At 40.2% G+C, this 18,281-nt stretch overlaps 1 protein-coding gene across 1 annotated transcript in view; it reads right to left on the bottom strand.

The window, feature by feature from the left end:
* Positions 1–15,331: 15,331 nt before the first annotated feature.
* Positions 15,332–18,281, bottom strand: part of LOC116707980 (multiple epidermal growth factor-like domains protein 6) — a 36,945-nt gene continuing 33,995 nt past the window's right edge. Inside the window, exon 22 of the mRNA XM_032545686.1 lies at positions 15,332–15,409. Coding sequence (XP_032401577.1) covers positions 15,332–15,409 — 78 coding nt within the window. The remainder of the gene's footprint in view (positions 15,410–18,281) is intronic.

Genomic DNA, 18,281 nt, shown 5'->3' on the forward strand with positions numbered 1-18,281 from the left:
CAGCCAATGAAAACGCACCAAAAGGGTGGATAAACCCTATATAAGGTGGGTGCAAAAGAGGAACCTTTCGTTGGATCCTCCGGGCAGCTTCGAGCCAAGAGATGGACAAAGAACTCTGCAGCTGAAGAAGAGCCGGGGCCACAGAGCCGAAGACTGACCTTCTCATGGAGACCAACCCGTCAGCCCTGCAACATGTGGCTTCAAATCGCACTTCTCTCATCGGCTGGGTTCAGACCCCAAAGACAAGAAAGATGAAGACAAAGGCAAAGACAAAGAAGAAGAACTGGTGCCTTTTTTCCTGCCAGCACCAAGTCCTGTGTGACCTCACCATCCATGCGGAGAGGAGGCTCATCAGACCTACAGAGATTCCTGCCTTCGCCGATCAACATCTTCCTCCTGCTGCAGCACCTTCTTCATCATCAAGCCAGGTCTGGGGTTCGAAACACCAAACTCCGTCCGTCTCTCTCAAAGGTTCTCTTTTTAGTTCTTAGTATCAGCAGTAGGGAAAGACAGACTAGATGATTGATTTTACTTATTTGATTATTTCTGCTACTGAATTAAGCTGTACTGACCCTTGCAAAAATGCCTTATTAATAAAATATTTAGCATAAAGAAAATCTAAAAGATGTTGTGGACATTCAGTTAATGAGTCACCTTAAAGTTCTTTGATGGTTGTAAAATAGCTATGATGTTTGATTCTGGAGAGGAAAAAGTTTAAAATGTTTTTAGGTTGCTGGTAGCCCAAATTTAAAACGTCATCCTTGGGACTCGCCCGAGTCACTAAAACCTACCTGGTTCAATAACAAATGCAAGTTGTAAAATAGAGAACGAGCGACCGTTAACAGGTGTGCTCTGTGAAACTAGTTGGCTGTAGGCTGCTCAGTCTGGCTAATTCACAGGGGGAAGAAGGGTGGGACACCTGGATGTAGGCCGTCAGAAAACCAGGCGAATCGTTTCTCGAAACCAGCTTAAACAGAGTTTACTTCAGTTCTGGACAGGGTAAATCCCGGCAGATTTAGGAAACTCAATTAACCCGTTAGAAGGAGAGCTGGTAGCACATCTCCCCTCTCAGAAGAGGAAGTAGAGAGTGAGACAGTAGAGACAGAAAGGAGGGGGGGGGTGTTGCGCAACAACAAGTGGCGCCCAACGTGGGGCCCAGACTAACGGGAGTAGGAGGGCCCTATGCCAAGTCAGTGAAAACAGATGTGAGGATCTGAATAGCTCACTTGGTTTGTTAACTCTTAGGGAATAGAGTTAATGGTGACTGATAAGGCCGTCAGTCCCAACCCTTGCAGTAACTGTATGGCATACAGGTGAGGGAAAGCTTCTACTGAGGATAAATGACCGGATCCAGACAGTGAAGCTAGTAGCCAACATAGTCTAGACCCATCCCTGCTTGAAGGCTAAAGAGAGGCTTTGGGGGATAGACAACTCGAACCGACAGAGAGAGAGTGTGGATGATCACTTCGAGGAGGAAAATCTGGGGAAGAAACCGGAGGAAGCCGGCCGTCCAGATCGTTTGGAAAAGGAGGAGAACTCAACAGAACTGCATCAGCTTTCTGCACAGCTACCCAGGGCACCCAGGGGAGCGGATGGAAGGTTTGTTCATCAAGAGCACAGTCCCATGGGGTTCAGTCTGCATGGATGTAGCAGAGCCAATGGGGACAACAGGAAAGAGAGGTGAGAAGTACCTCTTGGTGCTGATGGACACAGTGACAACTGCTAGAAGAGCAGGTCTTCCCCTGCAGAGGAACTCCGTTCACGTCACAGAAAGCAGGGAGGCGAAGACACTTCTCCTTTTTGCTCAGAGAAGAAAAAGGGAAGTTGCAGCTCAAAGTGTCACTGAAAACAGGGCAGAGAGTTTGGATTAAAGCTCAAGATCGGCCTGCAACTACGGTGATCAAGCTGAGATTCAACGCCCGAGATTTTGTAAAGCAAGTACTGAACTTCAACACAGTACTACTGATGAAGAAAGGGGTCCATGAGGAAGCAGTGCTCAAGCCAGTTCTTAGCTAAAGCTTTAAACCTTAAAGTTTAAACCTTAAAGTTTAAACCTTAAAGTTTAAACCTTAAAGTTTAAACCTTAAAGTTTAAACCTTAAAGTTTAAACCTTAAAGTTTAAACCTTAAAGTTTAAACCTTAAAGTTTAAACCTTAAAGTTTAAACCTTAAAGTTTAAACCTTAAAGTTTAAACCTTAAAGTTTAAACCTTAAAGTTTAAACCTTAAAGTTTAAACCTTAAAGTTTAAACCTTAAAGTTTAAACCTTAAAGTTTAAACCTTAAAGTTTAAACCTTAAAGTTTAAACCTTAAAGTTTAAACCTTAAAGTTTAAACCTTAAAGTTTAAACCTTAAAGTTTAAACCTTAAAGTTTAAACCTTAAAGTTTAAACCTTAAAGTTTAAACCTTAAAGTTTAAACCTTAAAGTTTAAACCTTAAAGTTTAAACCTTAAAGTTTAAACCTTAAAGTTTAAACCTTAAAGTTTAAACCTTAAAGTTTAAACCTTAAAGTTTAAACCTTAAAGTTTAAACCTTAAAGTTTAAACCTTAAAGTTTAAACCTTAAAGTTTAAACCTTAAAGTTTAAACCTTAAAGTTTAAACCTTAAAGTTTAAACCTTAAAGTTTAAACCTTAAAGTTTAAACCTTAAAGTTTAAACCTTAAAGTTTAAACCTTAAAGTTTAAACCTTAAAGTTTAAACCTTAAAGTTTAAACCTTAAAGTTTAAACCTTAAAGTTTAAACCTTAAAGTTTAAACCTTAAAGTTTAAACCTTAAAGTTTAAACCTTAAAGTTTAAACCTTAAAGTTTAAACCTTAAAGTTTAAACCTTAAAGTTTAAACCTTAAAGTTTAAACCTTAAAGTTTAAACCTTAAAGTTTTAAACCTTAAAGTTTAAACCTTAAAGTTTAAACCTTAAAGTTTAAACCTTAAAGTTTAAACCTTAAAGTTTAAACCTTAAAGTTTAAACCTTAAAGTTTAAACCTTAAAGTTTAAACCTTAAAGTTTAAACCTTAAAGTTTAAACCTTAAAGTTTAAACCTTAAAGTTTAAACCTTAAAGTTTAAACCTTAAAGTTTAAACCTTAAAGTTTAAACCTTAAAGTTTAAACCTTAAAGTTTAAACCTTAAAGTTTAAACCTTAAAGTTTAAACCTTAAAGTTTAAACCTTAAAGTTTAAACCTTAAAGTTTAAACCTTAAAGTTTAAACCTTAAAGTTTAAACCTTAAAGTTTAAACCTCAAAGTTTAAACCTTAAAGTTTAAACCTTAAAGTTTAAACCTTAAAGTTTAAACCTTAAAGTTTAAACCTTAAAGTTTAAACCTTAAAGTTTAAACCTTAAAGTTTAAACCTTAAAGTTTAAACCTTAAAGTTTAAACCTTAAAGTTTAAACCTTAAAGTTTAAACCTTAAAGTTTAAACCTTAAAGTTTAAACCTTAAAGTTTAAACCTTAAAGTTTAAACCTTAAAGTTTAAACCTTAAAGTTTAAACCTTAAAGTTTAAACCTTAAAGTTTAAACCTTAAAGTTTAAACCTTAAAGTTTAAACCTTAAAGTTTAAACCTTAAAGTTTAAACCTTAAAGTTTAAACCTTAAAGTTTAAACCTTAAAGTTTAAACCTTAAAGTTAAACCTTAAAGTTAGTTAAAGTTAACCTTAAAGTTTAAACCTTAAAGTTTAAACCTTAAAGTTTAAACCTTAAAGTTAAACCTTAAAGTTTAAACCTTAAAGTTTAAACTTAAAGTTTAAACCTTAAAGTTTAAACCTTAAAGTTTAAACCTTAAAGTTTAAACCTAAAGTTAAACCTTAAAGTTTAAACCTTAAAGTTTAAACCTTAAAGTTTAAACCTTAAAGTTTAAACCTTAAAGTTTAAACCTTAAAGTTTAAAACCTTAAAGTTTAAACCTTAAAGTTTAAACCTTAAAGTTTAAACCTTAAAGTTTAAACCTTAAAGTTTAAACCTTAAAGTTTAAACCTTAAAGTTTAAACCTTAAAGTTTAAACCTTAAAGTTTAAACCTTAAAGTTAAACCTTAAAGTTTAAACCTTAAAGTTTAAACCTTAAAGTTTAAACCTTAAAGTTTAAACCTTAAAGTTTAAACCTTAAAGTTTAAACCTTAAAGTTTAAACCTTAAAGTTTAAACCTAAAGTTTAACCTTAAAGTTTAAACCTTAAAGTTTAAACCTTAAAGTTTAAACCTTAAAGTTTAAACCTTAAAGTTTAAACCTTAAAGTTTAAACCTTAAAGTTTAAACCTTAAAGTTTAAACCTTAAAGTTTAAACCTTAAAGTTAAACCTTAAAGTTTAAACCTTAAAGTTTAAAACCTTAAAGTTTAAACCTTAAAGTTTAAACCTTAAAGTTTAAACCTTAAAGTTTAAACCTTAAAGTTTAAACCTAAAGTTTAAACCTTAAAGTTTAAACCTTAAAGTTTAAACCTTAAAGTTTAAACCTTAAGTTTAACCTTAAAGTTTAAACCTTAAGTTTAAACCTTAAAGTTTAACCTTAAAGTTTAAACCTTAAGTTTAAACCTTAAAGTTTAAACCTTAAAGTTTAAACCTTAAAGTTTAAACCTTAAAGTTTAAACCTTAAAGTTTAAACCTTAAAGTTTAAACCTTAAAGTTTAACCTTAAAGTTTAACCTTAAAGTTTAAACCTTAAAGTTTAAACCTTAAAGTTTAAACCTTAAAGTTTAAACCTTAAAGTTTAAACCTTAAAGTTTAAACCTTAAAGTTTAAACCTTAAAGTTTAAACCTTAAAGTTTAAACCTTAAAGTTTAAACCTTAAAGTTTAAACCTTAAAGTTTAAACCTTAAAGTTTAAACCTTAAAGTTTAAACCTTAAAGTTTAAACCTTAAAGTTTAAACCTTAAAGTTTAAACCTTAAAGTTTAAACCTTAAAGTTTAAACCTTAAAGTTTAAACCTTAAAGTTTAAACCTTAAGTTTAAACCTTAAAGTTTAACCTTAAAGTTTAAACCTTAAAGTTTAAAACCTTAAAGTTTAAACCTTAAAGTTTAAACCTTAAAGTTTAAACCTTAAAGTTTAAACCTTAAAGTTTAAACCTTAAAGTTTAAACCTTAAAGTTTAAACCTTAAAGTTTAAACCTTAAAGTTTAAACCTTAAAGTTTAAACCTTAAAGTTTAAACCTTAAAGTTTAAACCTTAAAGTTTAAACCTTAAAGTTTAAACCTTAAAGTTTAAACCTTAAAGTTTAAACCTTAAAGTTTAAACCTTAAAGTTTAAACCTTAAAGTTTAAACCTTAAAGTTTAACCTTTAAAGTTTAAACCTTAAAGTTTAAACCTTAAAGTTTAAACCTTAAAGTTTAAAACCTTAAAGTTTAAACCTTAAGTTTAAACCTTAAAGTTTAAACCTTAAAGTTTAAACCTTAAAGTTTAAACTTAAAGTTTAAACCTTAAAGTTTAAACCTAAGTTTAAACCTTAAAGTTTAAACCTTAAAGTTTAAACCTTAAAGTTTAACCTTAAGTTTAAACCTTAAAGTTTAAACCTTAAATTTAAACCTTAAAGTTTAAACCTTAAAGTTAAACCTTAAAGTTTAAACCTTAAAGTTTAAACCTTAAGTTTAAACCTTAAAGTTTAAACCTTAAAGTTTAAACCTTAAAGTTTAAACCTTAAAGTTTAAACCTTAAAGTTAAACCTTAAAGTTTAAACCTTAAAGTTTAAACCGTAAAGTATTAAACCTTAAAGTTTAAACCTTAAAGTTTAAACCTTAAAGTTTAAACCTTAAAGTTTAAACCTTAAAGTTTAAACCTTAAAGTTTAAACCTTAAAGTTTAAACCTTAAAGTTTAAACCTTAAAGTTTAAACCTTAAAGTTTAAACCTTAAAGTTTAAACCTTAAAGTTTAAACCTTAAAGTTTAAACCTTAAAGTTTAAACCTTAAAGTTTAAACCTTAAAGTTTAAACCTTAAAGTTTAAACCTTAAAGTTTAAACCTTAAGTTTAAACCTTAAAGTTTAAACCTTAAAGTTTAAACCTTAAAGTTTAAACCTTAAAGTTTAAACCTTAAAGTTTAAACCTTAAAGTTTAAACCTTAAAGTTTAAACCTTAAAGTTTAAACCTTAAAGTTTAAACCTTAAAGTTTAAACCTTAAAGTTTAAACCTTAAAGTTTAAACCTTAAAGTTTAAACCTTAAAGTTTAAACCTTAAAGTTTAAACCTTAAAGTTTAAACCTTAAAGTTTAAACCTTAAAGTTTAAACCTTAAAGTTTAAACCTTAAAGTTTAAACCTTAAAGTTTAAACCTTAAAGTTTAAACCTTAAAGTTTAAACCTTAAAGTTTAAACCTTAAAGTTTAAACCTTAAAGTTTAAACCTTAAAGTTTAAACCTTAAAGTTTAAACCTTAAAGTTTAAACCTTAAAGTTTAAACCTTAAAGTTTAAACCTTAAAGTTTAAACCTTAAAGTTTAAACCTTAAAGTTTAAACCTTAAAGTTTAAACCTTAAAGTTTAAACCTTAAAGTTTAAACCTTAAAGTTTAAACCTTAAAGTTTAAACCTTAAAGTTTAAACCTTAAAGTTTAAACCTTAAAGTTTAAACCTTAAAGTTTAAACCTTAAAGTTTAAACCTTAAAGTTTAAACCTTAAAGTTTAAACCTTAAAGTTTAAACCTTAAAGTTTAAACCTTAAAGTTTAAACCTTAAAGTTTAAACCTTAAAGTTTAAACCTTAAAGTTTAAACCTTAAAGTTTAAACCTTAAAGTTTAAACCTTAAAGTTTAAACCTTAAAGTTTAAACCTTAAAGTTTAAACCTTAAAGTTTAAACCTTAAAGTTTAAACCTTAAAGTTTAAACCTTAAAGTTTAAACCTTAAAGTTTAAACCTTAAAGTTTAAACCTTAAAGTTTAAACCTTAAAGTTTAAACCTTAAAGTTTAAACCTTAAAGTTTAAACCTTAAAGTTTAAACCTTAAAGTTTAAACCTTAAAGTTTAAACCTTAAAGTTTAAACCTTAAAGTTTAAACCTTAAAGTTTAAACCTTAAAGTTAGGTTTTGCACAGCAGTACTATTCCTTAAAAAATAGTAAAGTACATTTATATTTTTCAGCATTGAAGGGTTTTAAATGTGCACACTTGTTAAAACTACAAGATATTCACTTTAAGAAAAGTTGTATGAACCTATACTCCAATTTTCTCACCACCATGAGCTCACATTTTAGAACTGTAACTTAAGGGGCCATGTACAAATATATGTGGAACGTAACCTCCTATCACCCGGCATCCACATGAGGTCATTTTACTGCCACATGTTAGTTGTAGACTAGAAAACATTACAGGGGACAGCCAAAATGGGTGATTGCAGAAGCCAAAGTTCCCATGGAAGCATCTGATCCAAACAGTATTCTGGTAAAAAAAAAAAAAAAAAGGTAGTGGCACAGGGTTAGCATGCCACTACTTGCATAATTACCTAACCCTGCAAGAAGACACCTCACAAAGACGTCAAACTGAAATAAGTGACCATCTCACAACCCAGTATTGTCCATATATACAACTCCAAGATGGGTGTAATTGACCTTATGAGTTGCTACCACACAAGTGGCAAAAAATGGAAATTGAGGGTACTAATTAAGGATCTTGCTATAGCCAATAGCTGGCTGTTGTACTGCAAAGACCAATGTGTGACACACAAAGAAGAGCATCATGCTTTTCTGCATGGAAGCTGCCAAAATGGTCTTGGGCCTCACATGGGCTTGTGAGGCTATAGAAGATTGGACTGCATTCAAGACTCCCGAGTCACCTTTCCCACGTGCTATCCGTTAACACTGCAAGGTTAACATGCAGCATGCTCTGCATTGATTGATTCTCTGCTGGTCTGGTTTGTGTAGAGTACTGGGAGTCTGCTTGGTGGGGCACCGACTCACCTTTATCAAGCTAGCCAAAATGAACTGCGCACCAGATTGGTATGGCTCCCCGTGTCATAACGCTAACCAGGAGGATGAGCATTAGCAGTCATACCAAGTCATCATCACCCAGCCATTGTCCCAAGGAAGAAGAACCTGGACCAGCTGCTGCTTTCCAGATCTCTAGACACTTGCTGGGGTTCAAACCATCATCCCTGAAACGAAACCAAAGAGCCATTCTAGTGCCATCATACACCGCAAGACCTCTAGAATGCTCTGTTGTAACTCCATGACCACATTAATAGGTAAGGGTACTTACCCAAAGCAGCCAGCAGGTGGTTTTTCTTTTTCAAGCTCGCAGCAGCCAACAGTTCAACAATAAACACCCTATTCTGACTCATGGTGCTGATTTTCTACAAGTTTCCAAATTCATTCTAAGTCATCTAGTTTGATAGAGGAGTTCATTTTGATGAAAACAGTATATGGTTTGTTAGGGGTTGCAGCAAAAACAGCTGAACTAGAAGCTAAAATATGAAGCCCCACCATGCAATGCATTCTGGGTTTTTTAAAGTCCATTTCTGATGTTCAGAACCGTGATAATACACATTTCTGGCACCTAGCAGGAGCTCAACAATGAAATCAGAAGCTGAGCTGTGATTTCTGTCTTCAAAACAGAGTTTGAAGACAAATAAAACAAAATAAAACTTGGTTAAAATATCAGACTTTTAAAACCAAATTCAAGCCCCTTCAGAGAAGCATTAAGATAAAACTCCATCATCCAACAGTTATCACTGAGATGACTTTTTAAAGCTGAGCTGAGTTCATTCCAATAACATGAGTTTATTGGAATGAACTCATGTTTATTCCAATAAACATGAATGAACATGAGTTCATCTGTTCCTTTTTACTCCTTAAAAAGTAAAAGGAGAGAAAATCTGTTTAAACATATTTACTTTTAAGGCCAATTCCTGGTGAGCCGAGCAGCATTGAGGCAAAACTCCTTCATTCAACAGAAACTCAGACGAGGTTTTAAAGCTCAGCTGATTTATTTAAAAGATTGAGCTAAAAAAGCAAATCAAAATGTAGTGAAACCTGGTTGAGGTAAGAGGCCACTGAAGTTAGGGTTAAGTCCCAGCGCGATAAGACGTTCCTAGCCAGACTTTGACTAGGTCGAAAAATGAACGGGAGTCTATGGCAGCTACATGAAAGGAATGGGCTAGGACCACCAAACATGGCGGGGACCTGCAGAGGGTTGGAGGGAGAATACGAATCAAGTTTGGTCAAATGAGCACTTCTTTTTGTACTTCACCAATTTTCCATTCTGTGCTCCACCCAGGTCCGTTTAACAGTTTCAGGACCTGACCAGCACCCCTCAGCATCATTTGCTTGAGAAATAATGAGATTTGGAACCTATTGGAACTTCTTCATCGTGCTTGAACAACCAGAGACTGTCAGGATCTGCAGGCTTCAGCAGTTCCTCTGGTTTCCTTCTAGGTGGCGTTCGAGAGCTCGCCCGCGTATTCACACACCCTCTCCACAGGTGTGTTTCGGCACACCTGTGGATCATCAGCGGGAGCATATTAGGAGCGGGTTCCCGGCACTTCGTCGCCAGAGTGTTGTCGCCTTTGTGGTACATCTGGTCCTGAGATCTCTAGAAAGATATCCAGTCTGTTTCGCACGCTTACCTGTCCTGTACCTTTCTGTGATTCCTAGGCTCCCTGTTGTCTGGACACTCCATGCGAAGTACGGGATTTGCAGTTCCATCCGCCTGAGCTCCCTGACGAGTTACGCCCACCTACCAGCTGTTCGATCACACCGGTCCGCTCCTGATCAGACGCTCCTGCATTACACACCAATTGTCTTTTGTAAATAAATCTTTAATCTGATCTCCTGAGAGAGTCTTTGCATGTGGGTTCGGAGAGTTCAAAACAACATGACAGAGACCAGATGAAGAACCAGACAGGTCCAACTGATGACTTTAGGAGCAACTGTCGTGGCCATTTATGCTAAGGTTTTGTAGTTTATCATTTCTACCAATTTTGTTTTGTTCTTTGGGTAGTTGGAATATATTTAAGTTAATTTAGAATCAAAATTTGTCATTAATTTTTATATTTGGAATTGTTTAATTTACGTTGTTAATTGTTAGACCCTCCCACCAATTTAAGTAATTAATTAAGAACACACCGGGTGCTGGGTGGATTGTTTGGTGGATGTCTGGTGTGGACGGGAGGTTTGGTAGAATGATTTTTTTTTTTTGAACACTTGTTTACACCTTCAAACATTAAATTGAGATTATTTTTCATTTCAACTAAGTTACAAGACCTTTATTTCTACTTTTGCAATAAATGAATCGAGTCAAAGTGCGTACAAATCCCAAACCGCCTGTTACCACCCACAGCCTTTATTGGAGTTTTTATTTTTTGCTTTTTTGGAACGAAAGGCTGCGACAAGCAACTTTATTTCAGATGTATGGTGCATCAGAACTGAAGGTTATCCTGCAATAGTCAGCCCCGCCCTCTCATCACAACTTCACAGGGCTGCCTACTGACCAGTTCTCCGTCTAACAGGTCCGGAAAATCTCTGAGACCTGGGTATTACCCTAAAAGTACTCTATAAGAGATAATCTATTTAAACTGGTGGCGAAAGTGATTCGTCTAGCTCTAACTACCTCCAATCCAGAAGTTATGACCCTTTACAGTTAAGAAACAATCAGCTGAGTAGCCCTCGCAGCTGCATAATTCCAATAACCACTTCCGTTAACGGTAGCCCACTTTCTAAATCATAACTTGCACTTGGAACCGGCTAGATTATGTTTAGTGACTTAGATGTAAGTCCCAGGGTCATTATTTACTCTCACCAAAGGAAATTATGAAGCCTCCTATTTACTGGAATCATGTACACTAGTTTTACCTTGATTAAAAGAACTGGACAAAGATTAAATGACTCTATTAATTCCAATGTCCACCAACCTCATTAGAATTTTATAGTATAAATTTATTAAGCAAGCTTAAGCAGGGATATGCGACATACAAATCACTAATCAATTGTAAATAGTTCAAAAACAGTGTAATAAGATTTACATGTACAATCATACTACCCTATCTCCTTTCCCTTAACTTTTAAGTCGCACTTCTGAAATGGAATTTCAATGAGCAGATTCAACTCATACCCAGAAGATGGTGGATCTTTTGGCAACAGGAATTTCTTGCGTCCTTGGTTGAGGTCTTTGCCTGGTGTGGAAAAACCCTCCTCAGGAAGGAAGCGAAGCAGAAAGGGTCTGAATCCTTTTGCAAAACCCCTTTCTTTATCCCTGAGGGACCTTTGTCCTTCCTCCAAGTCTTGTTGCAGAGTTTGAAATTGCTGGGTTGAGACGAGACCAACAGTCGAATAAAGAACCAGAGATAGGGCGATGGGACCCAGTCCTTTCTTAGCGGTGTGAAGTCCGAGCTTCCCCGTGGTTCTGAAGTGCGGTCCGTAGCTCAATCTGCTCCTCTTTGAGTTGTCTCTCCTTCTGCGCCGCCGGACTGGGAACAACTGGTTCCTCTTTTCAGCCCCTTTTTATGCCTCTCTCCACCATGTGTGTGTATGGGGAGGTTTGGTCTACGTGACTTGCTTCACATCTGCTGTCTCTCATGAAAAAGTCCCTACATTTCCCAACCTGTTTTTGCTGACCATAGTGGAAGTTCCCGTACTTCCTCTTTTTCCGTTGCCTCAGCCAAACTCACCGCACCACCCATCCTGTGCGCTTCGGCCATCTGTTCAGAACTGCTTGCGACATTTCCTGTTTCAGGGCTGTACTGCATTCCTCTCTTTTCCTATAACTCACTATTATTTATTATAACTCATTAAACACATTCATCCTATTTGAATTGATTTCAAATGATTACAACTTCATATTCATTGACAATAAATCACATCTTTTGTCTTATTGTTAATCATTAACATAATCATTACATAGTTAAATCATTACAGATCATTAATCCGAGATTCTTTGCAGAAAGTTATTGAGTGATTACTTATACTCATATTATTCAGACTTATTCAACTTAATTAACTTTTAATCAAACTACAGGATTACTTTATTTCTTCCAAGCCATTATGCATCTTTTTCTGCGTGTGCCTGGAAAGATCTCATACCCTTATGCCAGTTTTCTTGACACCCCCTCCATGAGATCGGACGGTGCTTCGCAGAAAAGACAGAGTCCAAAGTCAAAAGAGATCAAGTCCATCACCACAAGTGGCAGTGAGGATGTCCCGCTCATAGCAGGTAACCGGAGACGATGAAGGTGTCCAGGAATCCACAACCTCATACCCCGACAGATTGGATGGCGGAGAAAGCCAGTGTTCTGCACCCAAATCGTTGTCAAGTGTAGATTCACCTGAGACGGAAAGGGTGGAACGTTCCGGCGAAGGCTGCAGAGGCGAAGGCAGGTCCATGCCGAAGTCTGGCAGCGCGGACGGGTTGTTGCAGTAGCCTTCCAATTCTGCCAGCAGATCCTGGAAATCCATATCACTTGGTGATGGAGATGAAGGGGAAAGGATGTCCTCAGTCTGGCATGCTTGGGGAGATGAACTGAGGTTCTCAGTTTGGGTACCTCTCTCGTTAGTCGCACTGCTGGCTTGGCATCCGACGTCGATAAACAAATCTGGAGACACGGGACGTGTAGGCGGAAGGTAGTCGCCCACCGCCACAATTCGGCCATCCAACAGATGCAAAGTTGGGAGGCATTGCCGAGTAAGTTGGTGTTCCCATAACTTATGAATCACGGGCAGCCGTAGTCCCGTATACAACGGAGATGCTGTGAAGTCGTCGTCATCTAGGCCAAACGCAGAGGTCCACACGATTTTGTGCACCCGTTCCAGGGATCTAGATGTGGAATCCGCTATGTAGGGCAAATCCTCCAGCCCTGTGGCGCAGAGGATTGCCGTTACATTGCTAAAATGGCTGCTCACGCATTTGTGACACCAGCGGGAAGACGATGCAACCCAAATGAATCCATAAGATTCTGCAGTGACTCCACACCCCACACAGCAGGTTGATGCCTGAGGAGAAATAGTAACCCAGGTAACTTCATGATCAGTGGTTATTGATTAACTACATTTATTTACAATGACAAAAATGCGAAAGCGAAAGCTGAGAGAGTAGGCTGGTTTAAGCCCGTGTGCCAGCTTGTTTTGCGAGCCAAGGTGAATTAATCACAGGAGCCGGAATGTCATGATCCGGAGCGGGTTCACCTCGATCATAGACATGAGCTGAATCATGGAATATTGCCGCGTAGGTCATCAGCCATACAACAATGGCTAGGTCCGAGGTCTCACGGAGCCAGTAGAGGACCACCAGGATCCCCCAAACCGTTGCCCAAAGAGCCAGAATTATCCATTTCTGCATCCAAATTCGCCTTCCCCGACCCTTGATAGACAAGGCCTGGCGCGCTAAATAGATGAGGATAGATACTGCGAATAGCCCTTCTAGAATAGCTGTGAGGATCTTAAATGGGGCGGCTCGGGTAGCTTGTGTGCCCCCAATGACCAATTCCAGTATCAGGGCTATGGTGTCGGTGATGAGCCATAGGCAAACCACAACGCCCCTGCGCCAATTAATGCGGGTACGGCCCATCAAGTAACAAGCAAAAAGGGATGAAGCCAACCCCCATTTGTGGAGAACGACGGGACGGAGGATCAGCTTGGCATATCCTTGTAGCGCGACGAAGATCCTCATAGGGTGTCCCTTAGGCCAAGGACCGGTGTGGCAGAAGACTACCCAGGCCAGGGTAATCCCTAAATGCTCAAGGGTACTCACTTGAATCGGTGCAAAAAGTGAGTTAGGATTCGACGGGTTGGTCCGTAGCAAAGGTTCGTTAGAGGTTTCCGAGTCGTCGTCAGTGTCAGTAGAGTTGTCTGATTCCGATGTAACATCCAGCAACTCCGGGTCTGTAGGCTGGCGCTTCATGCCGATAGCATCCATCCTGGCCAGATTAGTGCTTCTCTGGGGTCTGATGTATCAGGCTTTGCACAGATTTTCCTCAAAGCCTTGAGGTGGCCCTGGTTGGCAGGGTTCTTTCCAACCCGTCTGGTGGCCCTTCTCTGCTGCAGGGCTGTAAATATGGGAGAGGGGTAGGGTAAATCAGGCTCCAACCCCCTCCACACCCACTTCCAGTGGAACACCCTCCAGTAGTCCGGCCGAGGAAACGGGCCTTGGGCGGTGCCATTTTTCAGCGCCTGGTCATACCAGGACTCGTGTTTGTACCCTATTGGGGCCGGTACTGAGATGTAGGTGTACAATGAGTGTCCATGCAGAGTTAGTCTGGTGCGGTACCCCCAGGATGACGGAGTATAAATCCTCTGGTGTGGTGGATTGGGGTAGACCCTGTCAATTTCCAATTTCAATGGAAGCCTGGTGTTATTAAATATATAACATTCTGGATTTTTTTCCCTCTTTACTATGGTTCTCGCCATACTTCGTGAAGTGGTCCAAATGACCATATCATTGAGTGCAATTTCACAATACAGTCCTTGCAGTGGTTCAAGATAATGGGGACCCCACCTAATCCGTAGCTCGATCCCCCGTACCCTGACATACACTGTATTAAAAGTCCATGGTAGAGATCTTGGACACATAGGGGAGATTGATGCAAAATTAACCGTGTTGTCGGATCCTCTTCCTTGCCAAGCAGGCGGTGCGGTAGGGATAAATAAATGTGGCTTCGTGGAAGGGGGCGTCGTGTATTCTTCACTTTCCCCCACCTGTTTTACGTTTTGGAAATTGGTGGGTCGGAGATATATGAGATACTTGAGAAAATAGGCCTCGGTGAGCGGATTGGAAACAGTGAAATCTTCTCTTGGCATATCTAGTAGAATGGAGGTGGTAGGGAGTCTTAAAAACGGGCCTCTGTCTGATAGTCCCGATGAGACTCCAACCCCCACTTTGAACAATCTAGTCACAAAACACTGTCTCCCCTTTCGCTTTTTGGTTTTTTGCTGACCTTTAGACTTGACGACTCGTTTTTCTCCTTCCGGTGCGTCCATCAGTTTTGGTTTGTCTTTCTCCATGGAAATGCTGAGGCGAGCTTCTGCCAGGCGTGAGTTTTGGGTTTCTTCTTGGGAGGCTCCGACTCCGTACTGGACACGGTGGCGTAAGTCTGCTCGTCTGGTACCACTTTGATGGCGGCTCCGACTGAATAGATCCCTTTATAGGGGACGGTGATCATGCGCACTGACAGCTGGACTGGACAGGAGGTGCTAGGATCAGAGGGCGTGCCCGCCCTGTGAGCCACGCCTCCCGGGTGTTGCAAAACTCCATCCCGAAACTGGGATTCCGCTGTCACCCAGTAGAGGCAAGACTTCTCCTTTGGTCTTACCGCATTGCTGCCCCATCCGTCCACCTCAGTGGTGTAGTAATACATATCTGAGCTGCGCACCCCATCTTCTCTTGGTACATCCGGCAGATCTACTATTGGTATTGTGCAGTCGTTGATGACCTCCAAAATTAGATGTGCCCAGGTGGTCAGTTCCCAGGGGCCTGTCCACCCACCGTTAACGGCTTGCTCTCGGGCGTCATCTGGGAGTGCACTGAGCTCCTCGGCTGATGGTTGGTATGCATGAGGCCGATGTACCCGGAAGACCACAGGAGAGTGGTTGGCATTCAATGGTGGAAATGACAGGGAAGCTCTAGCAGCGTCATACGGCCAGGCGGCTTGAACAGAATCCCACAGGACATCATGCGGTCCTTCTTCCCTCCTCCACACCCATGGGTCCAGTTCTTCTGGAGTGTTCGGAGGAGCGGAAGGTCCTGGTAATATTATCGGTATGGGGCTCCCATAGTTCGATTGCACTCGCCCGTAGGTTCTGTAATACCGCAGCGAGCTGTAGAACCTTGTCACTTGCCACCCTTCAGCTTCGCCTGTCAGTGTTACCTCTCCGCTCCTCAGCTGTTCTTCGCACACAGGACAGTGGTGTAGCTCATTTCCATCCCACGTGCAATAACAAGTTCTTGGTTCTTCCTTGAGCCACCCCCATTGGGTTTCCAACTTAAGCCGGGGCAGGTAACCCACTCGGCAGTTCCCACAGATTGTATTGTTCAATACCGTGACCGGGGAGACGCGAAGATGTTGTAGCATCTCTGCGGTAGCCCCCTGGTGCCTTGGCTTCTCACGGCCCGGTCCTTCCCAGATAACGGGGAGATGGTGGTCTGTTAAACAAACCGGACAGCCGCTTTTAGCTTTCCCCCAAACCAGCATCTCTCTCTCCTCCGACAGGACTCCATTTTTAGCCCAATCCAATTTCTTCAGGGCTCGTCCTGCCCAAATCCCTGAAGGTGTTCTTCTAATTACAACCACCCCTTTCACGGTGGCCAGTCCGAGATAGGGTGGAGTGGTACATGATTCACTGGCCATTTCACCGGCTTCTGTTTCACTTTAGTCAGGAACCGGCTTGAGCTGCTCAACTCCTTGGATCCCTTTTCTTTCCAGCAATACTGTGTTCCTATCCAGTACTTTCTTGACGATGTCAGTTGTCTCAAACTTGGGTTTTACTGCTGCATGTACAGGTTGCTCTCTTGCTTTGACCCACACGCGCTGTCCCTCTCGGAATGGCACTCTGGGCGTCAGCTTCTCCTTTTTGTCGCTGGAGCCCCGCCCCACTTCCTTCGTGGTGAACGGCCGTTGGTTGAGTTCCATCGCGGGGGCGGGCCTCTCAGCTCTGCTTCTGTCGTTCAGGGCCTGCCCTATTTCCACCGCTTGGGTGCTCCAACTGTTGGTGTTAGCATTTTTAGCTATCCAGCTTTTTACTAACCCAATGGCTCGTTCCACCACTCCGTTGGCTTATGGGGTGTAGGGCGGCGAGTAAACTCGCATCACTCCATACTTCTGACACCACTGGTCAACCTGTGAATTACGGAAATGAGTTCCATTGTCCGTGCGCAGCTCTTTCGGGATTCCCAGGGCACTGCATACTTGTTCCAGCATGCCGACAACACTATTGCCGTTTGCTTTCCTGGCTGCTTTTGTAGTTACAAACCCCGACATAGAATCCACCAGCACTAAGAGGTACTTTTCACCTCTCCTTCCTGTTATCCCCATGGGACCTGCAACATCCATGCAGACTGAGCCCCAGGGGACCGTGCTTTTGATGGACAACCCATCCATCCGCTGCCCGCGGCGACCTGCGTTGTATTGACCACACACCTCACAGTCCCTTAGCACGCGTTGGACTTGTTTCACTGGGATCCAAAGGTCTTGCTCCTCCAGCTCCTTACGGGTAGGTCGTACGCCTGCATGTCCAAGGGCCTCATGCACGCTCCGCACGACCTCGACCACGTATTCTTCTGGGACCTCCCGTCCCTTGGGAGTTCTGTCCCACTTCTCGGTACCGACAAAGACGATCTTTCTTTGTTGGACATAACAGTCCACCTCATCATTCCCACGCCAATGAGCTCCCTCATGCGTGTGTGCTCTTTGATGCTCAACATCTATTTCCAACTGCAGTTTTAGCTCAGCAATCTTTTTCCACAAGTCTTTGTGTGCCACTGGCTTGCCCTTTGCTGTCTCGAAACCATTTTCTTCCCAAATGGCCAAGTCCTCTCTAAGGGCCTGAGCACAGTAGTAACTGTCGGTTACTAACCTGGCACTTTTGATTTTCCTTTTCACCAGCTCCAGCAATCCTTCCAGTACTGCCGTCACTTCTCCGGCTTGAGCACTACCGGGGGCCTTTCCTTTCTGACGGCATTTCTCTTTGCCATCCTGCTTCAGAATAAATCCCCAGTATGCCGACTGGTCGGACCCCTTTCTGGATCCATCGGTGTAGATTGTCCATTCCGGTTGTCCTGGCTTCTCAGGTGTTTCTTGTGGTTTTTTCTTACTGGTGGGTTGTGCTGGCCCAATTTCAAGCTCCGGGTCCAGCAAGATGTCCTCCCATCTTCCCCACCGAGTGTTGGTTGCTTTAGTACTTTCCACAGTCCCTTTCCTTAGGTACTTGTGAACTTGGCTTTGTGTGATGACTTTAACTGGTTGTCCTTGTGCTAAATCTTTCAGCACACCCCAATAGCGGGCTAACACCGCTAGCTCTTTCTCTTCCTGCGGGTATTTCTTCTCAACAGAAGTTAGGGTGTAACTCCACAGGGTAACCAAGCCTCCATTTTCGTTACTCACTTTGATCATGGCGTCGTCATTCTCGCAGCTGATTTCTGCCACTAGTTTTTCTGACAAACTCCTTGGCTCCAATCTCACAGCTGCTTGAATGGCCCTTCTCAGTTCCTCTAGGTTCTGTTGATTGGCTGCTGTCCAAACCCAGGGTCTTTTTCCGTCTTTCTCATCGTCCTCACTTTTCCTCAGGCAGTGGTACAAGGGTTTGGCATATTTCTGATAGTTGGGCACATGGTCTCTGACATAGTTGCACAGTCCCAATATTTTCTGTAAGTCATTTTCTGACTGAGGTGGTTGAATGTTCGTCAGTTTTTC

This window comes from Xiphophorus hellerii, chromosome 18, assembly GCF_003331165.1.
Source record: "Xiphophorus hellerii strain 12219 chromosome 18, Xiphophorus_hellerii-4.1, whole genome shotgun sequence".
Taxonomy (NCBI): Eukaryota; Metazoa; Chordata; class Actinopteri; order Cyprinodontiformes; family Poeciliidae; genus Xiphophorus; species Xiphophorus hellerii.